Source organism: Bipolaris victoriae (assembly GCF_000527765.1).
Source record: "Bipolaris victoriae FI3 unplaced genomic scaffold scaffold_102, whole genome shotgun sequence".
In the NCBI taxonomy this organism is placed as follows: domain Eukaryota; kingdom Fungi; phylum Ascomycota; class Dothideomycetes; order Pleosporales; family Pleosporaceae; genus Bipolaris; species Bipolaris victoriae.
The window spans coordinates 23-25,507 of NW_014575290.1; the positions used below are offsets into that span (position 1 = coordinate 23).

Consider the following 25,485-nt stretch of genomic DNA (forward strand, 5'->3'; position numbering starts at 1 on the left):
GCGATCGTAGATAGAGAAGAGGCGTGCCAAGGTATTAAGTAAGGGCTTAGATTTAGACGATAAGCTATATAAAGATGTGGGCTAAAGAAGACATATGGGCTAGGGAGACCAAGACTGAGCATAGGAAGTGTAAAGCTAGACTAGCGTTCGTAGCCCTTTCGGCTTGGCCGCCGGGCGTAAATAAATTGTGTGTGTGTGTAGCTCCAAGCCAGATACCAGAGTTGATCTTCTCGAAATGAGAACTTACAGCGAAATCAATATCGACGAGACCCCAATTGTCGTTCTTGGATGTGGGCATTTCTTCACGGCAGAATCGCTGGATGGTCTCGTCGGTATGAGTGAAGTCTACACTACTAATACGTCAGGAGACTTCGCCGGCCTGGCAGATATCAGCAGCTCTCTAGCAACGAAGATACCCCGGTGCCCAGACTGCCAGCGGCCAATCATGCAGTACATTACTCAGCGATACAACCGAGTGATTAACAGAGCGGTGATGGATGAGATGTCAAAAAGATTTTTGATCAACGGCAAGAGTGAACTTCAAGAGTTGGAAAAGGAGGTTGAAGATCTTGAATCTGGTTTTGAAAAGTCGAGGAACGACATTAAGAACTCCACAAGGGATGTGGTGTCAAAGATTCGAACCCGATATCATGAGTCTAAGAAGCTACAAAGAAAGATTGAAGATTTCCTCCGCAGCGTTGCAGATCGACACCAACCAGCTCATAAGCTTCACGAAGCTATTGTCCATGCCAGTAGTAATAGCATTGTAGGAGGTTCTGGATCTCTCGCCGATGCACTTGGTTCGCTTAGCATCCACCAAGACGATATCTCCCCCGTCGAACGAGACCGGAGAGTGACTTTTGGTGGCCGCATTCTTCAGATCAAGGCTGATTCTATCTTGCTGGAAGATAAGTTCCAGATGACAAAGAAGCTCAGATCAAGTCCATCTACTGAAAATATGAAACTCCCGGGGGGTGATCTAGAAAATCTTACCCAAGCTTTCATGAAAGCTTGCGCCGCGCTGATGAATGATTGCGTGATTGAAAAACTTCCCAAACTCGCAGCGGAGGCTTCAATCTACTTCGCAACAAATGCGCACCTCTATCGTTCATCTGGGTTGTCTGGAGAGGACAGAAAGGAGGCAACTAAGTATGTCGAAAAGGCGAAAGAGTTGCTAAAGCAAGCCTATAAATTATGCGATGAACCTTTTCAAAATGCAAATCAACTGAAAAATTGTGTCAAAGAAAACATTGAGATTCTTGGAAGGGAGTGGTATGAGGATGTAACCGCCGAAGAGCTTGCCGAAATCAAGAAGGCGATGGTAAGTGGCAGAGAAGGTATCGCAACACACTCAGGTCACTGGTACAATTGCGCAAATGGACATCCTGTAAGTGTCGCAACCAGTTTATGTACAGCGTAAGAGCTAAACCTTTATCTAGTTTGCCATTGGCGAATGCGGAATGCCAATGCAACTTGCGCGCTGTCCGGAATGCGGCGCCGCTGTTGGAGGATTAGGCCATCAGGCTGTTGAAGGTGTTACCAGAGCTACACAAATGGAAGGATAGAGTGATTTGTGGTGGTAAAGCATCTGTGACAACATACATTGAGGTTCTCTAAGCGCTTTAGTCTATGTATAATGAACTGCAATCTGTAGCGCCTATCTGTTTTGCGTAATGCCCAGCCATTAAATCGTCTTCTCGAATCGCCATCGCTACAGAGCTAACTTGGAAGTAAATTGCTAACTGTGCTTGAAACTTCTACCAGATAAACATCGTTATTTCTCCACTTACAATTTTGATAAAAAGAACTCGTTGTTTGGAGTCGCTTCCTGCTCAAGGCGGATCTTCTTCTAAGCTGCTTCAGGAGCCGATATCATAAGGATCCTGATGTAAGATACCGACTAAGAGTATATAACTTCTACTGCTTGTGTAAGCGCTAATAGATCTCACCTCAATCGCAACCTTATCTATCAAGTTTGATCCAACCTAGTTTAGAACTCATGACTTCTCTCTTTCGTCATTTTTACGGCAGATGATGGCTAGAAAAAATGGTCTGAGACTGGTAGTACCTTAATTTCTCGAAGTAGAAAGTACTCCTTGAGTTCATTTACCATGAGAAGGCCGAGGACTTGCCTGGAAAGGTAGCAAAGCTATGTGAGTAAGATTTCCGCGATACAAACAATTTGTTACAGATCGTAAACGAGTCCCTTAAGCTCTTCCGAAACGATTAGTATGGGAAGTCATACCTAAAGTACTCGAGGCGACTAATAAATCAATGAAAAGTGGGCCAAGAGGGATCACTGCCTATTTAGGCCATAGGGGTAGTTTTGTGAATGGACATTCGGTATGTTTAGATCCTTATTACATAGTTACCGCATTTTCAGTTATAGTTACACAAACTAGCAATTGATAGTTTGCTATTAGGCAGTGTGGTGTAAGGATTGGCGGACACCACTACGAAGCCATGCAGGGAGTAGCTAATGCTGACAATATAGAGTTGGGGCATTCGTCTTAGGGTCAGATTTAGGCCATTTGGGCGCAATATAAATGATATTCACGACTAAAATACAAAATACAAAGTCCTTTCCTATCCGTTGTATTTTGCCTAAGGCTCTTGATTGGGAAAAGCCGTGAGAGGTAGCAAAATAGATTTGTAGGAACAAAACGCACGACTGGACTATATTTTCAAAAGAGACTAATGTCATTGGCACGATGTGTAACGAGATACTAAGTTCTCAATGAACCGGCCCCATCCACACGCCATTTAATTTGACAGCTTTAGTAGAAGGAGTCATGCACGACCCATCGAATTGAAGAATTGCGGTTATTGGGAATCGAACCTCAACGAAATTTCGAGCAAGAAACGAAAGCTCAAAGTAAATGCTTGCCCTCGTCTGGTGGCACCGGGCAGAAAGCACCAGTGCCCGAGTGTTGACAGTCGCCGGGATAGAGATCCGATTCGTACTGAACGAACGCGTACCGAATTCAAAGAAGACATAGGACGCATTTGAGACGGTCTGGATACGCATGAGACCATTGGGAACCCATTGAGGGTGGTCGAAGCTACGCCCACTCTCAAAATGACGCCAAAGCATAGGGCAAGTAAGTTCCCATAGGCTATGCTCCGAGAATGTCGCTGCGGCTAAGACTGCATTCCAAGATGCACTGGTACCCTCGCGGAGAGGATACTGCGCATCTGTATCAAACTTTGAACTACTCTTAGTAGCTTCGCGAAGCTGGCGTTCGCGGTCTACGTGTAGATCAAAGATCTTCTTTTGGAAAGCGAGCCTTGTTCCCACTGTAAAATCCGGAAGCCCGATACGTCTACAACGCTGCTGTATATGGAGAGCGTGTTGTTTCCATATAGTGGTCGGATCTGATATAAGCTCGCTCGAGCCATCTCCCTCGTCCCAGTCCTCCAGTGTTATTCCACCATCTTCGTCTTCCAGCTGCATGTCTCCTAGACTTCCTGCGAGTAACATGCCACTATCTTCTTCCTCTACAACTGAACGAAACATATTGTCGCGATTCACACCGAAATCAGACCCTTTGTCTAAATCCCGGTCGCGCAACACATCTTCAAGACTGTAGGTTCTCTCACTCCATCGCCGGCGGGCTTTCTCAGTGGTGGAAGTCGGTATTCCTTCCTTCGACATCTTCATATGCATAGCTAAAGCACAATGAGCGTGCTTTAACTTCTTTCGTACAGTTTCTACTCCGTCGGTATCACTGTCAGCCTTGCATGCATCACGCTGTTGTTGTAGCGTTGTGATTTCTCCCCGCTTTTCTCTAAGCCAGATCTGCAGCTGTAGCCTTGCTTGAGCAACAGCTTTGAGCTGTGGATCGTTGCCATGCGCGTCCTTATACCACCGACGAAGTGCGTGGTCCCGAACTTCGTGAAAGTGGTGTTCGAGGTGTTGCTTTTCATCTTCGGTGAGCTTCGCCTTTTTCGCCATCTGGAAATGTTAAAGTTAACAAGATGTCACTGTATAAGGTATACTAGTAGATAGTTAGGTGCTAAGTGTCTAACCTGAGTGCAAGGTTTCGGAAAGAGATTGGAAGTAGGATATGGGAGATGATGAGGATGGGAAGTAGCAAAAAGCGGGGTTAGCCATACCGGTACCTAAGCGACAAGATGCGGATTGTTAAACGCCGATCCAGACAGCAATGACACCACTACATTATATACTCATTCCCACGCTATATTTCCTAAATCTGATTATAAATTAAACACTGGAGTTGAAACGCACCTCAGGATGCGATGCATAAATGAGAGTTCGATATCTGCCCTTGAGAGATATACCAGAGAAGGGCAAAGGCCTCGTAGTTATTGAACACATTCTCAAAAGCACCCGAGTTTTAGTAGAGCAACCAGTCATCACGACACCCAAAGGCAAATGGGATGCTGAGAGGCTAAAGATACACATATCCCAACAAATGGAGCACTTCAGTGAACACCAACGACAATCACTCCTCCATATGTACAATCTTTATCCATACCAGAATATTGCTGAGCAGTCGTTTGGTATCATTCGAACAAACAGTGTGCCCATCGAGGCCAATCCTGAGATCAAATCTTTATTCTACCAGTGTTCGAATTTAGAATGGATCAGGCCATCAACATCTCCTATCATGATCGTTTACGTAGGTGTAAGCCCCACAATTGTGAGGTTGTGTAGACATAGCGTTGTCCTAGTCAGGTAGTCGTGATAGAAGATTCTTGAAGATGCTGCCATATGTAGCATCATCGTAAAAGCATCACTGATTTCACCAGGATGAAAGTGACTAACATTCGAACATTTCGACAATCATCTAGGTTTTACTGTCACCCATCGAGGTGCTATCTGTAGGAGAAATAGTACCCAGCGTCCATAAGAAGGTAACGTCAAGCATTTCATAGCCACATCCAGAATGATTCCATCCCCCTATACGAGTCAAAAATTATTTCCGACTTGGCACAATACACATCTTATTATCTTTGTCAAAGTAGTACTCTTTGCTCTTCAAAAAGTTCCGATCTCCAAGCCTGAACCCTTGCAATAAGAGTGACCTCATGTCAGCGCATCTTAACACAAGACCGTCCCATTCTTCTGCGCTTCCTTGAATGCGTTGTGGATCATTGAAGTGCGTCGCAACGAAAGTAACATAAAACTCACGTAGTTTAGAGTGCATGGCACTGTTGTCGCATGCATATTCTACGTTACTTGTCGTGACTGCTGTGTTGAAGGAAGTGGCTGTATACTGCGTGTACAGACGACCCATGGCGTAGTTCTTGAAGCCTGTGCACAGAAGCTTATCGCCAAGGACCCAGCATTTAGCGTCAATGCTGGTACTGCTACTTGTATTCGCTGAAGATAGAGACAGTTGTGTGACGGTGTACTGACCGTAGTACATCCATTCCACGAACAGAGCGAACACGGCCACATCGTCGTCTGGGAGCTCAATTCGGTTCTCACGGCGCTCCCTGAAGTCCTGAGAACAAGCAGCTTCAAGAAAAGGAGAGTAGTGTGATATCAAGGCTTTCGGTAAAGACCAAACCTTATGAGGATCACTGTTCGGAAGATCTTCCATGGTGACCGTCGTGCCAACATGTACGTCGATGCCAGGGCCACGAAGTCTGTCAAGTTTAGTCCTTTCTTCTAGAAGTAGTTATGTCGAATTGAAGACCATACAAGTCAAGATAGCTATTACACTTCGTGCTATTTGTCCCTGATGGGGGTCGTAACGTTACGGAAGAAGTTGTATCAAAGCTGTAGGGAGAGATTTCTTGAAATACTCCCACTCCACGCTTGTAGTCTGCAAGCCTCAGCTCCTCGTGACTAAAACCCACACATTCTAGCTGAGCCGAGATAGCCTGGTACTGAGATTTACAATGGCCATACTCGATTTCTGTATGCGGGCGCAGCTGTACTGAACCAGTACCATTGGTGTGAGTATTTGGGTCTTGCAGCGGGGGTTAACAGAGACAAGCCAGTAACGTTTGGTGTTCAGGTTCGCAAGAGGCCTTACAAAGCGAAACGGAAGTACAGGGGCTCGTACCAACTGTAGTAGAAAGCCTATTTTCAGGCATCAATGTAGAGAAAAATTACAGGATAGAAAGCTTACATACTCAGAGCTGGGACAAGGCTGCGTAGCAGACTCTGACGGAGAAGGCAGACCGGTGTCCTCAAGTTGCTGAGCAGATTTTTTGCCTTCTTTCTTCGCCATGATCAGTTGGGACATGGGACGAAGTGCATTTTAATGATGATAGTGATGGGATTCCAGGCGCAATTGCCTCGACTGATCTAGATGTAGTGGGTTTGGTTGACAACCTATGCGTTGTGGATTATAGCGAGGCAAGTGCGGGGCACGACCAGAACTCCTAAGTCACGTGGTAAATGTTAAACGCACCCCGGAGAAACGAAACATTCAGTGGTAGGTACAAATGCGAGCCGTACGAACACGCCTAGTTTATTGTTCAACTTACTTAAATGCCATTCCTCTACGAAACTGTTCTTGTGACCCTAACTTACTGAATTAGAAAATGTAAGTTGATGTTGAAGTTTTTGGAGGTTTCTCACGTGTTCACTTTGTTCTTGGCGCCTGCCCTTTGTGGGCCCTCGAAAACGACCAATGTTACAGCACGTTGAATTCTGCCTAATGTTTTTCACCACCCAAGAACTCACCGCGAGTAATAGCAATCATCACAGTATCAAATTTCTAAAAATCACGCTCCTCTTCTATGCTATCTTGTCTTGAGTACTCTTATCATTGTTAACGCCACATACCCTGAGCTTCACCACACGGCACTGCTAATCGCTTTTGGGTTGCCTTACGAGCATACGCTACTTAGAACGGTCTTCTAGTCCTATTGCGGTTTGCAAGTAACCGATCATGTCATTTCTTCCATAAGACTGGGTTTGGGCAGGCGGGCACACAGGTGATTAGTCGCTCGAACGAGTCGAGCGGATTTGATCATAAGATGAAGATAAATGCCTTCAGAAGAGAGATTGAGGGGAATATACTACACTAGCCTTGGTATACAGGAATATACGTCTCAATGTACTCAAGTTCTCTTGAAACAGGGATTGCCAATTGATACAACTGAGATCGTGTCTTGTCTGGCCTATTGTGGCAGCTCTATTGCAAGCAACGATGCACAAGAGATCAATGTTCTCTCTAATGCTGAAGACCATCCCTAGAGACTCGAAGACGCCAGAATGGGGAAGTCGCCATGTTATATTCGGAGACTCAAGCCTGTCGATTGGCACGGGGACGTTGGACCATGAGGATCACATTTAATCAACAATCAATCCCTATATCTTCTATAATAATCTCCAGAACAGTATAAATAAGCAGAAGTAGAATCGCACAAGGAATAGTGGGGTTTTGGAAAATCTCGAATTTGAGTACCGCAATGCAAACAATGGTGATGGTATTCTGTAACGCGTATGGAGTTTTGATGGCTGTAGAACGCAAGAGTTTTGCGCATCTTGGACGTGGAGAAGAATATGACTACGTATTTGCAGTCAGCACCGGGAGGGAGGGGTGGCTATGAAGCTGTGGCAGGTTGCCAACGTTCTGTTCATAAGGGCCATTGTTCGTTCACCAGACAGTAAGAAAATGAGCTTGATGGCGAGATGCAGTGGATGCTACGCAGGCAAAGCAAACAGATTGGGGCCACGGACTGTATGTAAGCGACAGTACGTGAGTAATGGAACAGGTCACGTGATACATACGTTGCGTAGTCCGCTTGCCAATGCGGCAGATGCATACTATTATCAGGACAAAGATCTCTTGATTTAAGCGTCGAATGTGGTATTAGACTAGCATTCAGCCGCATATATGACAGGCTCGTCTTGAACTTTTCGGAATCTTAAATGCGAAGAACTTTGCCAACAGATTGTATATGTATGTCCCGGTGGTTTTGATACGAGCTACAGTGGATGATATCATACAAGGATTGGTTAACAGTTCTCAAGTTATTCACTAGAACTTCGAATGGAAAAGGCATCTAAGCATTGTCCAGTAGGCCTTCGAAAAATACGGTAAGGGAAATAGTTTAACTTTTAAGAGGAAACCCAACGTGCGATCTTGGCCTAAGATTACGGAATATAGCGATACGATCTTCAAAATTTGCTTAGGCCGCTAACTTTTAGAGGGGGTCTTTAAAAGGTGACTGTGCGGCACTAGGTGAAGTCCTTGATTTCAGGGAAGGAGTGCTTGGAAATCGATGCGGATAGTTACATGGACCTAGACTTATCAAGGAACTCAGATGAAAATCAAGACATCTTCAGCGCTTCTAAAGGATCGGGTGGTCATTCAAATGACTCTAAAGTCCCTGATTGTGAAAGATTGCCCATAATCACCTCAGGCACATCAGCATATGTGGAGATGGCTAGAATTATGGGGTTCTTCCAGTGCGATGACCGAGAAATAACGACAAACATGCTGCTTGAAGCCATTATGACATGTAATATCGCGAATGAGCATGCGACATCTGGGCCAGAGCTCATACTCGATCACTTTGGCCTAAAGGCTGAGCCATTTAACTCAACATCAGGTATGCCTGGTCCTCAACCTTTATGATAAGACAGTATTCTTACAAAATGATGAGAGACACTAAAAGAGCATGCATCCGCTACGGACTCCTTTTCAAACTTGTTGAAAAGTCTTCTTTATGACTGAGAAGTTTTACCCAGAGAGATCCTTCAAAGAGACATAGAGTTATTTTCCGCCATCCAACTGCAGCGTCGAGCGATAGTGTACTGCGCCTTTGAGACTGTCCGCGCCTGGTGCAAGCGGTTCAAATCACTACGACAATACATCGTCGTATTTTGGGCTCAGTATCGATACTTCTTGGTATGTTAGCGGTCTGATATCAAACGTGGTACTTAGACCAACTATCTTATTTACCACTTTTCTGTTCCTCATTTTGCCAACCGCAGAAAATTACTGTTCTTGCCCGTCATGGCGACGGCCAGCGCCATCGTTGTTTGGGCATGCACCTGAGCTCCGTCGATCTTCTTGTATGGTACGACATTTGATGACAATCATATCGTGAGGAAAGTTGCAGATCATCAACAACAGGCCGCAGCTTCGAGAAAAATTGCTCAACACCTGGCAACAATACGATTTAGAAGACCTGACAATAAAGCTGGTTCAAGGTTTCCGCATTCCAAGTATCAATACCGATGCACGAATGATGCTGAGGTTGAGGCCAGGAATGACTGATATATGCTTAGACGAGAGAGTTGAAGGCGTTTCACATGATCATACGAATCTCGAACTGGATACAGACTGTTTACATAGCTACCCTAACCTCGTGGATGCTATGGAGCAAAACGGTAAAGTATTCATACCTTCGACAACAGACTTGGATGAGCCTAGTTGTTCATAACAGTTTAATAACGAACAACTCATGTCCAGCCATGTTAATGGCAATTTGATAGCAGACAATTACAATTGTAATACAGAGACAATAATAGCCACTTCTGACTCATTACCAAATAACCTATGCCAGGAAACAATGGGGTTGGCTCTTTCGGTGGAAGTGCGCTCAGGATATGACCAAGTCTTCGACGGAATTTCTTTTCCAGGGCAGCCGGTGCATGAAAATCTTTTTCACATAGATGAAAGAGATTGGAGTCAATGTTCACTCCCGCAAGATTTCCATTTGTGGATTAGCTCAGAGTTGGTAGAGAATTACTCATTGTAATCCAGTTCGCTGAATAAGCTTGATTACTTTCTATTTGCTATGTTTGACGCTTTTACAAAGTCCTGAGACATTCCATATTTTGGTATTATTCGACCCAAAACAAGCTACTGGAACCTGGTCTAACCTCAGGTTCTGGAGAACCTCAATTATCATCATCAAACAATGCCAAAGATACGTCCAAGTCGCTTTTGATTCTCACATGAGAAGCATTTTCGAGTAGATTTGACTAATAGCAAAAACTTCTCGATGTTGTTGGATACATACGGGTATTTTACAAGAGTAGCAAACTATACAGCGGATTGCATATCATTCGATATGGGACATGCATGGCTGCAAGCTCTGCATAGGGATCTGGCGCCGCTTTCTTAACGATTAATAGAGATTTAGCCAATTATATGTGAACTACCAGATTCTGGGTTAATAATGAAGTACTTGCATATGATTCATGTCAAGAAGAATGTTCTAAAAGCCGTTGTTGAGCCATTTTGTACCTGGTATTGGATGGACCAGAGCGCTTAAGAGTAGGTTACATATTAACATACCATAAGCCAGCCGCTAGCGAGGAACCATCTCAGTCCTTTGGACGGGTAACCTGATGTAGAAGACCTCAGAGTCTATCTCACTCTATCACCTCGTCTATGGCAAGATAGCCCGATTTTTCTCCATTAGTAAAAGTCAGACTATCCTCAAAAATCCTTTTGTCACGATCACCTTCCGCTAAATGAGCTTCCCATTTCCTATACGTCGATTCGTCCTTGAACACGAGTTCTGTGATAGCATCGAATCCTGGCGACTTAGACTCTGTGTTCAATTTTATATACCGGCGCTTGTAGAGCAGGGGCGCATATCGTTCGTCTTGCAATGACTTCACTAAAGGTACATTTGAAATCTCGTAATGTGCTTTGAATTGTTCAAAAGAAAGATGTGGGGCCTTATAGATGATCGCAATTTTCGTAAACGTCATTGCTTGGGGCTGGATTTTTTGCTTTCTCGCTTAGACAGGGCTTGCTATTTTGATAAGGTCGGCGCTAGGAGCTCCGGTAGGGAAAGCCTGGGAGATCTGTTATCTCGAATAGTTCACCTTTATCCGAAACAGTTACCGGCGAAGAGATGGTAGTATGTATATCCCTGCAGCTCTTACTATGCACCAACCATGGTTGGAAGCCTCCTGCGCTTTGCATTTTGCGTCCTGTCTGGCCTCGTTTACGAAACATCGCGATCGATAAGCAAGTCATGATACGACGTGCAGTGCAAGAAAGCCGAGATGACGGTCCCCGCATATGTGGATGCTAGTGGATCCTGTTCAACAATACTTTCATAAATTTGCAATTCTTCTCGTATATGGTCCACTTGATCTGGCAGAAACTTTGCAGCAGAGTTTTCTATCGAGGTCCTGCGCTGCAGTCATGTGCTTAACCGGAAGAAAAACGCGATTTCTTTCCAATAGTTGCGATGTCCTCTTTCCCACGACTAGAGCATAAGCTTTGTTATACCTGGATGCGCTTATACCTAGGAGGACTTTTGATACAGATGCCGACCTTGTACCGTGTAGCCCGACGACGTGGAAGTTCAATATCATTGTAGTCTTACCTGCTCGCGACTTTGGGGACACCCAAACTAATGTGCACTGTATTTGTGATTCAATAAAGTGGATCATGATGCAAAATTGAAATCTCGATGCGGTAAGGGCTGATGAGTCAAACCGTTGATCGATGTCAAGGTAGAGCAGAGAAGCAGTTTCTGGATTTGTTTTCGAGAACTCCTGAGGATTCTGGATATATGTAAACGATATCTGGACGAATCCATCGAAATGATTGTTTGTAATGCATGAGCGGTGGTGACTGCTGGAATTCCTGGGTATTGAGATGATTGCGGTTACGTGACTCGTTTTGTGGAGAACACTATACGTAGCGAGGTCCTTTCTATCGTGTGATTCGTATTTGGATATGAAAAGCAATAATGCATGATTCAAATGTTTCTTGGTACGGCTCTTTGATCGTACGACGATACGGTCAGCGCGTAGCGCTTCGTCTTGCACCAAGCTGAGCCATCTTGCTCTATCCAAAGTCATCCGCACGTTATTCGTGTATGGCATATTTGCTTTACCAATTCTATATCTTCAAAAGAATCACTCTAGACCCTACCAAGTTTGATGATCATTGTCATTTCCCTCTCACGAGCTAACAGGACGCCGAGTTTTTGACGTATCGCTATATCAGGTGTAGCTTCTTCGTGCAGTGGGTCTATGCTATTCACAGTCGGGTAACTCGCATTTATTAATTTTCATGTTGTTTGTCGTCAAGAGTATTCTGATCTGAGCTTAAGAAGTAAAATGCACGAACCATGAGCATTACACTAGTGCTATTATTACGCAAACTAAGGAAACAAGAAGAAACCATACACAGCATAGAATAAGTCCAGTCAAGTTACCCTGACGACATTTGCCATTGACATATAGTTATACTAAATTATATCCTTTAATTCGAAAGCAAGCCAATAGTTTGAAATATAACGTAAATTGTGATTCCATCGAGCATATTCATGACTCATTCCTGCCTTCTAAAGTGTGCACTAAGCTGTACAGGGTATGTCGGTCGGCGACTTCGACGGACTCACAACGAAGTCGTCGTATGCGACGAGGCTCCCACTGTGGGGAGTGAGGTTTGGTGAACCGTTGGCACCTTTGGTCACAGTGAAGCGACTCGAATAGCTACAACTTTCAAGTTAGCGTGATTCATAAAACTGCTTTGGTGCTCGAGGAGCAGTGAAGGTGAACCGTACTATGCCAGAGAACAATTGCCACCATCAAAAGTAGTCTCAATAACACCAAGCACCTGGTAGGTCTTCTGCGCGGCCGTCTCTGAGGAAACAGTTGTTATATTCGGTAAATGATCCCAATGCTTGTTGCCCGCCGTCGGGAGGAGCGCCTGTTTCAACGCGACAATCTGCTCGGCTCCGGTGGCAGTGTTTTCAAGAACAATGAGCTTCCCATCCGCTGTGAAGAAATTGGTGAACCTTGTTGTAGCAGCGGGATCCTCAGCAGACGCATAAAGCCTACAAAAGAAATTTAGCGATCTACCTCTTGAATGCACTCGCAGGGGAATTCTTGGGTAACATACTCTTGCAGAAAGGGCTTGAACGCTGCATCAACTCCAGTTCCTGCTGAGTATAGAGACATGTCAACTGATACAGCCATGCCTACGAAACACGCAGGGGCAATGATAGATGATAGCTTCATTTTAGCGATTTTGATATCAATTATAGACAAGACAAAACTGTAGTGCACGATGAAGTTGTCGGGGGCTGGAAGTTTTTATACCCAGACACCCCAATACCGCCGCTGAATTACTCCATGGAAGGGATTTCCTTTCAACTCACACCGGCTCTTCTTAGCATCATTCAGGATGGAATAGTTTGACATATCGTCACCTGGGTTTCGCCTGCTCCCTATCCAGACTAGAGTCGGGCCGAACTGTAGAGTCGGGCCGGACAAATAGTGCATCTACACTGCACAATATGATGATGGTAGCCTGTGAAGGGTCTCCTCAAGACGTTCAAATCCTTTCGCAATTCCCTCTTCCTACTCATTGCTACAACCACCACTACCTCAGGGATCTTCTTTGGCTTCTACTACTTCTCTAGTGTTTATGTACGGAGTGATGGTACAAGGCTTCTTAAAATGGTAAGCCCGCGCCCAGGAATAGCGGAGATTGCTACTTTGGTATTCGAAGGATCATAGAAGTGGACCTGTTTTAGTCATGCATAGATAACACGATTTCATTCAGGAGATAAGTGAGGCAAGCTTTGTCTATGGTAGTAGGGGTATTCCGAGTAGATTTAGCTTTTAGGTTCTAGTACGTAATCCTATCAGATGTACCGGTGTTTGAATAGGAGCCAAAAGGATTTTGTGAGCGAATACCTGATTTTAGTGTTCATGGAGAAACCCTCTGGTAGATTACTAGACTTCAGAGCTTCGGGTATGTCATTGTGCTATCGTAATGACTGATGTTATATTCAGAATATGTATGGGATAAAAGGCAGGTCTTGCCAGGATAGTGTACCTAGCTCTGATCAGCATCATTGAGAATAACGCTACAAATTTTGACGAAAAAGCCCAAACTCTACTTCTACTATACCCCTCACCATACTCTACCCGGAAGATAGCCTATGTGGCATGAGAGGTCATCCTGGGACGGAGGCTGCTGCCACCTTTTGTTGTAAACATTTAGCAAAGCCAGCAAATTCAGAGATCCAAAATATACCGTCATCGACGATGAACTACTCAGCTCACATCACTGCTATATGTATTTTTTCACATGCCATCTCAACAACTGTCTCAGAGAGGTCAGATATTATACTGTCGACCATACCAGTAGAGGCATAGCCGACTTTGGAGTGGGTAAAAGAAATGAGGCCGTCACTTTGCCCCGTTTGCCTCCACCAGTGGCGGCATACCGGTAGATAATGTTCTAAAACTAGGTCTTACTAGCAGCAAGACCCCGCACCAATTTCTTTAGGGTATGTACGAGTGTTTGCTTTTGTTGTAGAAATTTCACAAAGTAGCGTTCGGCTAGATGAATATCAGTGGGAGCGTGGCGCTCAGTGATCGCACTAGACATACCGGAATTGTTAACGATGAATATATCTATAAGAATAAGAGCTGGGGGAGAAATGTCACCCAAACTGCTATTGTGCTGACGGGGCTGGAAGCGGTGGTACTTGGCCCAGCAGGGATTGAATTGTGTGTGAGGAACAACGACATCCATGTCTTGGTGCTGGCCGCTCTTCGGAACGATTGTTCTTCTATGCTAGTCGTGAGCACTAACTCATACGAAACTATGCGAATTACGTCCAGTCATCTTTCGATGTGCGTCTGCTAACATTCACGTTGCGTCTGGTCGGACTACGAAGGGAGAAAAGGATATTCGATCCGAGTGTGTCGTATCCACGTTGAGTTGGCTTTGTAAAGTTTATTCGCTTAGATTGTGAGCGATTTGTAACAACAATAATGGCTAGACTGTACAATCAGGTCTCAGGTTAGTGTAAAGAGATGCAGTTAAGCGCACGTAATACCAACGATGTAAGAGGAATGACTAACTACCTCAATGTTGAAACGTCAACAAGAGTTATTTTTCGCGCATAGCAATAACTAAATGCTTCTAAATATCATGATTATCCACATCGCAATATCTGAATTGTTACAAACATATTTTCCTCATTTCTCCCACATCACATCCTTCACTTTCTTCGTTGTAGGCACTGCTATGCTTGCTGCTGATCCCGCTTCGGAATTTCCACCCTGCCGCGTAGTTGCAAGCCCCAGCAAAGAAATGCAACCAGCCAAAGGATGAAACTACTACGGCAAAGACATAAGACCAAAAACAGGTCATAGTACCTGCAAGCTCCTTCGCCCGGGCAGTGTGTTCTATATAGGGCCATGTTCAGTTTAGATATTTCCCCTTGTCTCATATGTCCAAAGACGGCATTGAAAATCTACAGTTGCATGTCTTGCCTGGGTGTTGACAACCGTTGTTTGTCTCGGCCAACATGCCCGTGGGCATTACTACATCGAGTGGCTCTACCAAATGCTTGAATCATGACGGTGAAATACAAAATGCGTATTTGGATCGGATCTACGGCCCGTGAGGATATCTCATGTGGCTTCATGTTTCGCTATTTCATCTCTCTTGGACACTTCACTTGCTCATGCCTGATTTTCCTTCTCACCTTCCTAAATTCCCAGGTATCTTTCAGCTTCTATCACTGGAATGGGCTATTTCGTGATTGATGAAAACTTGAATTGTGTTTGATCATTGAATGAAAAAGACTAGGTCTATGTTACTACCTAATTGTTGTTGCCAGTGGCGACGCCCCAAAAGTACGCCGCCCATGCACCAGCGATGAGGAACAGAAGTGCAGTGAACAAAGTTATGCTAACACGACGATTCTTCCTCCCTTGATCTCCACTGGTAAAAGCTTCCTTCCGCTCATTGATGAGATCGCCTTTGATCAGCCTATTTTTTCGAGTCCATTGTAGATGACCAATGTCTGGATTGAAGACGCCACATGCCACAAGGGCAGCCGCGACGACAACAGATCCAACGGCGAGAACCACATACACGATGACCACGTTGTCATACGAGTTGTTATCGCGGTCTTGAATGACACCAGTGATGATGCGGATGATGATGTTCATGCTGTTGTTCACAGCAATCTTGACCGCATAGCCTGAACCAAAGACCTCTTGATACCACATGGCCGTGCGAATGGAATCGATAATGACGGTTGGCCCGAACATGGATGCAACGCCGAATATGCCAAACGAAGCCGCTGTCCCACCGATGGTTGGACCCCAAGCGGCCAAGCACATAGAAATAAGCATGCCGAAACCGCAGAAGAGCATAAGGGATAGGCGGTTTCCAAATAGGTCGACGAAAATACCAATTAGCGGTACCAGGAAAAAACCCAGGTATTGCGACATGGCCGAGTACCAGCCAGCTGTAACTGCATCAATATTGAAACGTAGTTCAGCCATTTCGGTGGCATTCTGCGAGTAAACGACCGCTGCGCTTGTTTGGAAAAGTGAAAAGGCAACGATTCCCCAAAACGGCCAAGGCAGCCTCAACGTTTTGCCGATTTCAAACTTCTTGTTGCTCTCTGTCAACTTTTCACCCGTTGCTGGATCAGCAGTACCAGCGTAGATTTTCATACACCATCGCGCGAAGAACCAGTAGATGAGTGTCATGAAGTTGGTGAAAAGGTTCATGAAGACCGCTGTCCAGTACACCCAGCTAAAGTCTCCAGTCTTCTTTGCGATAACATTTGCGGTCGCTTTGCCGACGAAGGATCCGATCTTTCCGATTCCGAGCTCGAAACCAAGCGTGGAAGCGAAACCGTTGGAAGGCGCGAACCACGAGCTGAAGATTTTGTATTGGGCGACCTGGGTAGCGATGTCTCCAAATGCCTGTATGACAACCCCAAATATCATGAATTTGTAAGAGCGGACCGTCGTCGCAGCGGCGATGAATATGGCGCCAATACTATAGATGGCGTTGCCGTAAAGCATGGCATCTATGGCTAGTTGTCAGTCTCGATGATGTTTACGCAGGGAGGAGCACCAACTTGCACCGCCAATCCTATCCGTAACAAGACCACTGACAAGGATGAGAGCCGTTTTCATAAAGTCTTCGCTCGCCTCCAGAACGGCGTATTTGGCGTTGTTGATGTGCAATTGCTGTATACTGTCAACACATCCTGATGATAAGCTGTGAGAGTTGTTGATGATACCTTTTTCAGTGTGCTCTTCATTGCCCCTGTTACGCCGCTGCTCCAATGGGACCCAAACCCAATCGCCGTGACCAAAAGAACTGCAAACAACTTCATCTTCATGGGAACGTCATTGGTCTGGGCAATTGAAGCGCCGCTGCTCGAAGCTTCCGCGTTGCTGCCCTGCTCTTCGGCATTGTGAGTTGGGCCGGACTTTTCGTTGACAATACCATGTCCGTGACTGATGGCGGAGGGTTTGGTGTCCATGGTCATAAGACGTGGCAGCCGTCGAGAGGGGGGAGCAGGCGTTTGATCAGATAAGATGAGCAACTGGGGCAGTCATGGCAGGCGGGTTTTGTACGATTATCTGGGACAAGTTGAGTTACGCTAGACCCATGGCTCCACCATCAGCCCTGTGTGAGTTTCGGCCCTTTCTCTCGTATCGTTACTCGACAGCCCATGGTGCAAGAGTTGTTGAATGTCTCCGGCTCAGTAAGCATTCTGTCAGGTTCATGACAGGCAAATTGACCGACGGACTCTGCCCAGTGCCCTTTACACAAATTCATACTGTCGATCTGGCTGAAGCTGCAAACGCTGAACTGTACCTCGTAGGTCTTACTGCACATCCACGGTACATGGAAAACCTCACATCATGCTTGATACCCCAAGCTTCCATGGCACATGAGGAGCTAACGGCTCGGGGTCGCTATAGGGCATAGTGTCGCAGGCGCAAGTGGACCGTGCAAGTCGAAAATTTTATCAGATCCTGCATGATAAGGTGCCTGGCATGGTATATCAGGAAGCGTTGCGATATCGGGCTTAAGGCACGGAAGCGCGACGGGTCTGGGCTAGTCATGTGCCGAAAGTGGAAACAGGCATGCCCCCTTGTTGTCCCAATTCGTCTGGTCGTACTACATGTTGATGTGCATTTAGACACGAGTAGATACGGATATAGGTAGGACGAATGTCACGAACCTATGAAGCGGAGAAAGGGTGGGCGATGGATGGATGAATGAATGAATGAATGAATGGATGCGAGCGGACGCCAAGGCTGGCGGTCTTTCTTGGCAAGCTAACTTCATTTGGCGCCTATGCACTGTGGCCAATCGTTGATGTTTTGCTTCTCACTACCTAGACTCCGTTCAGGCATACTGTATGGATAGTAACAGCCAGCTGAACCGGTCCATGCGGCATTGCTATCTTGTCAATCTGGAACATTGGCAATAGTATCTCGAGCGGACTTTGCTGTGCCAAACGATACGTACATCGCGCGTTCGGCCATTGGCACGCAGAATTTGCAGGCAGGTGACTGGGCACTGGCAACATTCGACCAACATTCTGCCAGCTCGAGCTACCAACCCGACAAAGACATGGCCGATTTCCAGAGTGCCAGCAGTCGGTTTTTAGCCTGGTTCAAGGATTGTGGAGGCATCTTCCGCGACGATCTTCTGGAAATTCGAGACCTAAGGTCCAAAGACGCCGGTCGCGGTATCAGTACGTCAAGCATCATCGCAGCCAAGGAGTCATGGTAGCGTTGACTATTATGCAGTTGCGAAGCAGGATATTCCAGAGGATACCACTCTCTTCACAATACCAAGAAACATCATCATTAGTATACAAACGTCAGACCTTGCCGAGAAACTTCCTGGGATCTTCGAACAACCCGTAGATGCAGATGACGACGACGACAACGGGGATAGCCAGGACCACGAACCCGAGGCATTGGATTCATGGGGCTCACTAATCCTCGTTATGCTCTATGAATACCTGCAGGGTGAGGCTTCGCGATGGAAAACTTACCTTGACATACTCCCGCAAGCTTTTGAAACCCCAATTTTCTGGACAGCAGATGAGTTAAAAGAACTCGAAGGCACGTCTCTTACAACGGAAAAGATTGGAAAAGAGGAAAGCGACCGAATGCTGCGTGAGCGCATCCTGCCCATAATCACAAGCCATCCAGATGTATTTTTTCCGCCCGGCGCCCCTCGCCTAGACGAAGAAGACCTTCTCCCACTCGCACATCGTATGGGCAGTACCATCATGGCATACGCTTTCGACCTTGAAAATGAGGAGGAGCAATCCGAGGACGAAGAGGACGGTTGGATCGAGGATCGAGATGGCAAGAGTCTGATGGGCATGGTGCCCATGGCAGATATGCTTAACGCCAACGCCGAATTCAATGTAGAGTCCCCAACCTTTCGACAAGAGTCATACTAACACTGCGCTCTCGTAGGCCCATGTCCACCATGGTGACCAGCTGCACGTCACCTCCCTCCGCGAAAGCATCCCTGCCGGATCGGAGATATTGAACTACTACGGGCCTTTACCTTCATCCGAGCTACTCCGACGATACGGTTACGTGACACCTGAACACCACCGTTACGATGTTGCGGAACTTCCTTGGAGCCTTGTTCGCACAGCACTTGCCGAAGAACTGAAACTATCAGAAGATATCATTGCGGACATTGAAGTATGTATTTTCTTGTTACCCGCTAGCACAGGTGGGGATATGCGCTGACATCGATAAAGGGCGAAGTTGAGAGAAAGCTGGACTCAGAACTGGAAGAGTTTTTCGTGATCGAACGCGACGCGGGTGAGCCGTCGTCATATGGCACGTTGACTCAGCCACCAGTGCTTCGTGAAGTATCATCTGAACTCGAAGAACAAACAAAGACTTTTCTGAGAGCTCTAAAAAAGCTAGATCCTAAAAGAAAGCGCAGCGAGGCCATATATGATACAGTCTTAGAGAAAGCCTTGATGACTAGATTGAGGCAATATCCTACCTCAGCCGAGCAAGATGAATCGCTCCTCAGTAAAGAAAGTCTGGGCAAAAGGCATCGCATGGCTGTTGAGGTAAGATTAGGCGAGAAGCGCTTGTTGCAGGAAGCATTGGCCCTGGTCCAAGCCGGCAAAAACACGGTGCGTGAGCATGAGGAGGAAGGGCGAGCGGGAAAGAAGGCGAAGCGCGCATCTTGAGCAGGTTCAAGAACAACCGTGATTGCCGCCCTATGAATCCGGTCTACGTAGATAGGAGTGAATGGAGAGCGGCGGGTGCTCAGGGATTGTTCGCTTTCCGACGTTTGCGCGAACTTACCATTCCTAGACATATTGTGTCCAGGTCTCCACAGTTACCAAAAATATAATTACACGCGTTGAGCGGATTTTCAGCAGCGACTATGGAAGGAAGAGGTCATGGTCGAGAAACCTCACAGCAAGCGCAATGCCCAGCATGATGCAACGTCACTGCATCTATATTTTGCACAGCTCCGTCCTGACTCATCCTTTGGTCGACAAAACACTCTCGTATTCTTCATCCGTATACACTCGCGAATCGCTTTGGACTAGACAACGACGTCAGCAAACATCACCATTCGCTTCGTGCAACACCTCCTTCCTCGCTTTGCACGTTCGAAGCAGCCTCTCGGGCCAACTGTATACGAAGATAGCGTGCCCAAAATCCTTGAATTCCTGTAGATACTCATATCCTTTCCGCATCGATATTCACGTTCACGAGGTAGAAGGCAGCAAATTTCAGCGTCGGACGTATTACGCACCATCGCTCACAACCAAAACTATCCACAAGACCCGTTTTTTGGAGCAGGATCATCATGGAAATGCCATGGGCAGGATCCGCACCAGGTTCTCTATCTAGCCTCGATCTGGCGAGCGAAGAATCATGGGGTGACGAGAAAATTCGCCCTTTCTTTCCCCCACCAGACGAGGACACATTCCCTACCGAGCAAACCTTTTTGGCTAGTCTGGTCCCCGTACCTTTGGAGACCGTCGAGCATGACAATAGAGAATGTATATTCTGCGAAACACGTTATGGGGAGATCTCAGATTCAGCACCGGGCAGTCCGGAGATGCCAGTCAGATTACGATGTAATCATGTCTTTGGCGAACAATGTGCACGTAGACATTTCGGTCAACGCTTGATTATCGAGTTCAATATCCGCCCACTAGAATTCCACCCAGGAACCAGAGGCAACATCTTGATCTCGAAGCTACATGGCCACGCTGTAGAAGTGGACCAATATCTGGGCGACTTCAACCTCTTCAAAGGCCTCCTGGACAATCTCCATGATGCCGAACGCTTAAATCGATTTTTTGGGCCATAGTGGGGTCCCATCATGGACCAATTACGAGAATACATTGGCATGGGGGATTGCAACAGGATTACAATAATGGAAAACGCTGTGATGGTACACTGGCAATTACTTACATCGGATATGGATCCAAACATGATAGTAAGCAGGTACAAGCTACATCTTTGCTCTCTTGGGTCTTTCCCGCCGTTTTTTCTTGTGTCATCTGCAGCGTCACAACATGCGAATGAATCGGCGACTGGCAGCGAGGGCACCAATGATCGCGTTGCTTCGTATGCACCGACGGTACCTCTCGGAGGTTCTATCGAATCGAAGGAACAGGGTAAGCGTTTTCACATTGACGATTGACCCTGGCTGGATTATCTTCCCGTACACCACGATTGACTTGAAGCAGCAAAGGAAAAACGCATAAGAGAACGATTTCCCGTCCTGTTAGCCACTGAGTTCACCAGGATCTACTCAGAGTTTTGGAAAAACCCTGCTGCTGCGGTACCTTTCGGTACGGATGCACCAGATTGTAAAGGACCCTACCTACACTTGGTTGATATCAAGGTGCACAAGAGTGGCCCCGTGCAATCGGTGTACGAGGTGGAGCAACTCGACGACGAAATGTTGGATTATCACTTGATGGATGCCGACATGGACAATGCCGACATGGAAGATGAAGAGCGACTCAGCTACCTGGTCCCATTCCTCTGCCGCTCAAACTGCGGCTATGCATGCTGCAAAGACGACGGCGATGATTTTGATGACATTGATAAGATTGAGAAGCTGGTCGATGCCCCGCCACCACGCATTCTCCTGTGGAAGGATGAAGAAAATCACCCAACTGTTTGCCCTCTTTGCCTCAACGTCCTGTTTCTCAAGGAAAACGATTCCCGCGTCATACGTATACCGGATTCACAAACCGCTATTCATGGCACCAATGCTAGCAATCATGCGTCTGCTGATCACGGAGACGGTCATTCTATCCCAAGCCACGAAGATCGTAGTTCGTACTCTCGCAGCGGGTGTCTGACTTCCAGCGACGAACACCGGGATTCTGATTCCAGCGAAGATTCAGCCCCCTCGCTATAACCCTACTCTCTTGACGGGATGGTATTTTTCCGAGCATAAACACTACACGTTGTTTGGATTTGAGTATTCCTATGTTGTCAGTATGTTGGCATTGGGTACCATACATCGGCTATTGGGGGTTGGGTTTGTTATGCTCTCAAAGATTGATGATCAACGCTATCCCATAGTTGTAGAACATGAGTTATGGAAGTAGTAACCTCATGGTGCAAGTCGATAGAGTTGCGCGCCCATATTGTGAGCTGATACATGTCTGACATGGCATGCAACACGCCGTCCCTTTGATGATGTCAAAGAATTGATGAAAGAGAACAAAACCTGGTATATTGCTTCTCACAGTTGCAAAGACGACAATACTTCCGGATGTCTTTTGTGAAATTGTCGCACTCATTATATTTTGCTGGCCCGCTACCTATCCCTCATCGCCCTGTTCCGCTCTGCAGCGCCCATACATTTGGCAGCATCCACTCCCATCCCTATCCCATCATGGGCAACGCCCATTTGCACTCTAATATCTCTCTTGAGCTCTCTCATCTCTTCCCTCCACTCTTTCATTTTTCCTTCGAGTAATTCCACTTGGGCGCTGAAGACGCGGTACATGAGGAAGAAATATAAAGCATTGAAAGCGGCGTATACGATGTTTTCCTTCAGAGCGCTCATTGGTGCTTCCGGCTCGGCCCCTCCCAAGTTGCAAATGAGGTTGATGAAGTTGCCTGGGTGATTTGATTATGCGGATGTTGGTAGGGCTGTGGGACGCTGGAGGGGCTGTCTTTGGATGATGAACCAGTGTTTGGGATGAATGAAATACTCGGCAGAGTAATTTTGATAATCCAATGTCTCTAGGATTTTGAGATTTCAACTCAATCTCTACCATGCCCCGTCGCAGCTTATGTACCTTCTGCTTGAGTGCATTGGGAGGGCTGCGGTTACAAATAGCCGCAGTTGCAATAATTGCCTCATGCAAATGATAGGTTACAATGCGCAATTCTGTAGAGTTATTTGATCATACCGCAAGACGAGCATCGAGCTTTGGAAAGAAGGGGAATGTTTTGTTTTAACGGTCAAGTATTCCATTACCTAAGCGATTCCCGAGACGAGTAACTGCGTGAAAAGGGGGAAAATGCCGCAACGCAGAATAAGACTGGTGCTGGTCAGGCCACCGCACAAAGGCCTATGGTTGCTTGATGATTATGGGGTCGATGGAGAAGGAAGTCAGAAGGTTGATCTTACATCTGAAGGTTCCAATGTGTACGTGAGATAGAAGGACTATGCCAAACAATCGAGACGCCGATTGTACTTCACCGCTGTGGGCCATTATGGGCTTTCATCTTTCCCAGTCTCCACTTCCCAATGTCATTTCGCATGGTCTTGTTTCCCCGTGTTCTGTCACCCTAAGAGGCAAGTAAAAATCCGTGGCAGTAGTTGTACTACATTGGCGTACACGTCACGTATGATGATCGGCGCATAATTGCTTCTTCCATCCTGTCTTTGCCCAAAACGTAGAAACGAATCTCGGAGCCACGTGGGTGTCGTTTGGCCTTCTTTTGCAAGGTATGGGGGCTATTTGGTACAATGTTGGATCTTTTGATGATTGGCGACGGCACAGCTACTCCGAGAGATTAATGTACTCCTGTTTTTATCGCATACTACCATGAAACATAGCAAGCCTCGTGAACTACTTACATACTACCATGAGAGTTCGGCCCCACTCAGGGGGCTCTTTCCCCCCACGTACGCGCTTCTTACCCAGCGCAAATACGTAAAATGTGGCCACTATCACGCAAGGATTCTCATCCTAGCCTTGTAGTTACATATGTAGTCGCGTGTGAAGACTCGGTGTCATGCAGTTTCGCAGTCTCCTTACCCGGGTTTGCTGCCTATCCAGTGGCTCGCTTCGATGCGGTCATGGCCTGTGCGGCAGCTGGCAGCGCCCCAATGCCATCCACACCCAAACCCACACCCGCCTTGAAACGAAACACGCCAGGCAACCGCAACGTGTCTCCGGATCCGTCGCATGGCTTCTCCATCTTTCTCCACTGCGGCCCGTCTCTCGTTCTTCGTGCCGCAAGATTAGGGGGACCAATCTTTCTCCGCCAAGTCTACCAGTATCACTCCCGTGCTACGCATTGTCGCAAGATTTCAGATCCTTTGAGGAATCGGCCAGAATCCCGGCACATAGTTAGGAAGCAATAGACAAGAACGAGGTTGTACACGACTTGAAATGGATAATCGAAGGACTCCTACCTACTCGGCAGTAGAAGCTTCCCGCTTCGAGCATTCGCTGTGGACTTGAACGAAAACAAACCACACCATGTTTGCATCATCCTATACTAAAACGAATACCATTCTGTCCTCCCCATTTCTTTATTTGCAACAACGGACTGTCGGTACTCAGTAACGAGAAACTCCCCCTAAGATACTGATCGCGTGCACCGTTGGCCCACCTTTCACCAGCATTTTCCCAAACAAGACCGCCAAAACACTAGCGAGAACACCACACGGACATGCAATGACTATTCTACCGACTTCATTGGTGACCTGAACGGGCATGGGGTACTTGGCAACGCAATTGCAAATTACTTCTGTCTCATGTGCCTGCGAATACGCGATGGATTCTCCGGTAGCAGGGTTCTTCAACTGTGCCACACTCGTGCAGAACTTCCATACAACTGTGTCAGGTAAGTGTTGGTACCTAGAGAGAACATGATAAAGGTGAGGGTGAGGCTCCATAACTCTTGCCACATATTCAGAACCATCATTGTTGACTACCGTACCATACATGTTGAGAAGGGTGAGCACACCCGTGTTTCCATTCAGTGCCCAGAATTTAACACCAAGAAGCAGACTGTAGAGAATACAGACGTCATGTCTTCCCCTAACGATGCCTCAAAGAATGAAGCGTCGTTGGGAGTAGATGATGCGACTTTACGTCCTTTTACGTTCGTTTTTCGCTCTGGAACTACATTCCCCAGTGCGCGGACGGCACAGGATTTTATCCGTTCTCGCGAATCTACAAAATCTCCTTCTGGAGCCGACGTTCCAATCCCGTCAATTGAGAGCGAGAACTCTATTCTGAGCAGCCGTGGAGTCAGTCCAAGCTCCCTGAATCCAACAAGATGGAACACCCCGCAAATTCACTCAACAGTGGACACTGTTTGGGAACAGACGACTGCTCTACGAAACTTTAGATTGACTTCCGCATGTCCTTCAGATCAGCATTCCCGTCTACAGACGCCGAATCCTTCATTTTGAACTTCATTATCTACGCCAGCAAGAGATAACGGTCTGGCAGCTGGCGATGTGGTGGAAAGCCTGGGCGCCCTTCGCCTTCAATCTCGGCAGT

General features: G+C 46.5%; 13 protein-coding genes across 13 annotated transcripts; 7 read left to right on the forward strand and 6 right to left on the reverse strand.

The window, feature by feature from the left end:
* Nucleotides 1–235: 235 nt before the first annotated feature.
* On the forward strand, nucleotides 236–1,565 carry COCVIDRAFT_29906 (hypothetical protein; the record flags this gene model as incomplete). Its single annotated transcript, XM_014697242.1, has 2 exons — nucleotides 236–1,387; nucleotides 1,440–1,565. The coding sequence occupies 2 exons, from the start codon at nucleotides 236–238 to the stop codon at nucleotides 1,563–1,565; spliced, it is 1,278 nt and encodes a 425-aa protein (XP_014552728.1).
* A 1,169-nt stretch (nucleotides 1,566–2,734) lies between these two features.
* Nucleotides 2,735–3,955, reverse strand: COCVIDRAFT_19224 (hypothetical protein; the record flags this gene model as incomplete). The annotated part of the gene is made up of 1 exon (XM_014697237.1): nucleotides 2,735–3,955. One exon carries the CDS (start codon nucleotides 3,953–3,955, stop codon nucleotides 2,735–2,737), a length of 1,221 nt encoding a protein of 406 aa, XP_014552723.1.
* A 985-nt stretch (nucleotides 3,956–4,940) lies between these two features.
* On the reverse strand, nucleotides 4,941–5,615 carry COCVIDRAFT_109450 (hypothetical protein; the record flags this gene model as incomplete). The annotated part of the gene is made up of 1 exon (XM_014697243.1): nucleotides 4,941–5,615. A coding segment is annotated over one exon (675 nt), but the record flags the coding sequence as incomplete, so codon positions are not given.
* A 1,917-nt stretch (nucleotides 5,616–7,532) lies between these two features.
* COCVIDRAFT_41113 (hypothetical protein) lies at nucleotides 7,533–9,679 on the forward strand (the record flags this gene model as incomplete). Its single annotated transcript, XM_014697244.1, has 6 exons — nucleotides 7,533–7,667; nucleotides 8,172–8,541; nucleotides 8,850–8,851; nucleotides 9,076–9,330; nucleotides 9,382–9,585; nucleotides 9,620–9,679. 6 exons carry the CDS (start codon nucleotides 7,533–7,535, stop codon nucleotides 9,677–9,679), a joined length of 1,026 nt encoding a protein of 341 aa, XP_014552730.1.
* Nucleotides 9,680–12,267: 2,588 nt separating this feature from the next.
* On the reverse strand, nucleotides 12,268–12,934 carry COCVIDRAFT_41114 (hypothetical protein; the record flags this gene model as incomplete). The annotated part of the gene is made up of 3 exons (XM_014697245.1): nucleotides 12,268–12,406; nucleotides 12,478–12,750; nucleotides 12,816–12,934. 3 exons carry the CDS (start codon nucleotides 12,932–12,934, stop codon nucleotides 12,268–12,270), a joined length of 531 nt encoding a protein of 176 aa, XP_014552731.1.
* A 1,237-nt stretch (nucleotides 12,935–14,171) lies between these two features.
* COCVIDRAFT_109486 (hypothetical protein) lies at nucleotides 14,172–14,495 on the reverse strand (the record flags this gene model as incomplete). The annotated part of the gene is made up of 1 exon (XM_014697246.1): nucleotides 14,172–14,495. A coding segment is annotated over one exon (324 nt), but the record flags the coding sequence as incomplete, so codon positions are not given.
* A 1,046-nt stretch (nucleotides 14,496–15,541) lies between these two features.
* COCVIDRAFT_109479 (hypothetical protein) lies at nucleotides 15,542–17,079 on the reverse strand (the record flags this gene model as incomplete). The annotated part of the gene is made up of 3 exons (XM_014697247.1): nucleotides 15,542–16,767; nucleotides 16,819–16,930; nucleotides 16,984–17,079. The coding sequence occupies 3 exons, from the start codon at nucleotides 17,077–17,079 to the stop codon at nucleotides 15,542–15,544; spliced, it is 1,434 nt and encodes a 477-aa protein (XP_014552733.1).
* Nucleotides 17,080–18,332: 1,253 nt separating this feature from the next.
* COCVIDRAFT_41116 (hypothetical protein) lies at nucleotides 18,333–19,938 on the forward strand (the record flags this gene model as incomplete). The annotated part of the gene is made up of 4 exons (XM_014697248.1): nucleotides 18,333–18,456; nucleotides 18,512–19,143; nucleotides 19,196–19,432; nucleotides 19,504–19,938. The coding sequence occupies 4 exons, from the start codon at nucleotides 18,333–18,335 to the stop codon at nucleotides 19,936–19,938; spliced, it is 1,428 nt and encodes a 475-aa protein (XP_014552734.1).
* Nucleotides 19,939–20,570: 632 nt separating this feature from the next.
* COCVIDRAFT_29912 (hypothetical protein) lies at nucleotides 20,571–21,080 on the forward strand (the record flags this gene model as incomplete). The annotated part of the gene is made up of 1 exon (XM_014697249.1): nucleotides 20,571–21,080. The coding sequence occupies one exon, from the start codon at nucleotides 20,571–20,573 to the stop codon at nucleotides 21,078–21,080; it is 510 nt and encodes a 169-aa protein (XP_014552735.1).
* Nucleotides 21,081–21,092: 12 nt separating this feature from the next.
* COCVIDRAFT_41118 (hypothetical protein) lies at nucleotides 21,093–22,145 on the forward strand (the record flags this gene model as incomplete). The annotated part of the gene is made up of 2 exons (XM_014697250.1): nucleotides 21,093–21,390; nucleotides 21,463–22,145. The coding sequence occupies 2 exons, from the start codon at nucleotides 21,093–21,095 to the stop codon at nucleotides 22,143–22,145; spliced, it is 981 nt and encodes a 326-aa protein (XP_014552736.1).
* Nucleotides 22,146–23,262: 1,117 nt separating this feature from the next.
* Nucleotides 23,263–24,335, forward strand: COCVIDRAFT_19232 (hypothetical protein; the record flags this gene model as incomplete). Its single annotated transcript, XM_014697238.1, has 3 exons — nucleotides 23,263–23,390; nucleotides 23,805–23,873; nucleotides 23,990–24,335. 3 exons carry the CDS (start codon nucleotides 23,263–23,265, stop codon nucleotides 24,333–24,335), a joined length of 543 nt encoding a protein of 180 aa, XP_014552724.1.
* A 198-nt stretch (nucleotides 24,336–24,533) lies between these two features.
* On the reverse strand, nucleotides 24,534–24,923 carry COCVIDRAFT_19233 (hypothetical protein; the record flags this gene model as incomplete). The annotated part of the gene is made up of 1 exon (XM_014697239.1): nucleotides 24,534–24,923. One exon carries the CDS (start codon nucleotides 24,921–24,923, stop codon nucleotides 24,534–24,536), a length of 390 nt encoding a protein of 129 aa, XP_014552725.1.
* An 84-nt stretch (nucleotides 24,924–25,007) lies between these two features.
* Nucleotides 25,008–25,394, forward strand: COCVIDRAFT_109468 (hypothetical protein; the record flags this gene model as incomplete). Its single annotated transcript, XM_014697251.1, has 1 exon — nucleotides 25,008–25,394. The coding sequence occupies one exon, from the start codon at nucleotides 25,008–25,010 to the stop codon at nucleotides 25,392–25,394; it is 387 nt and encodes a 128-aa protein (XP_014552737.1).
* Between the last annotated feature and the right edge of the window lie 91 nt (nucleotides 25,395–25,485).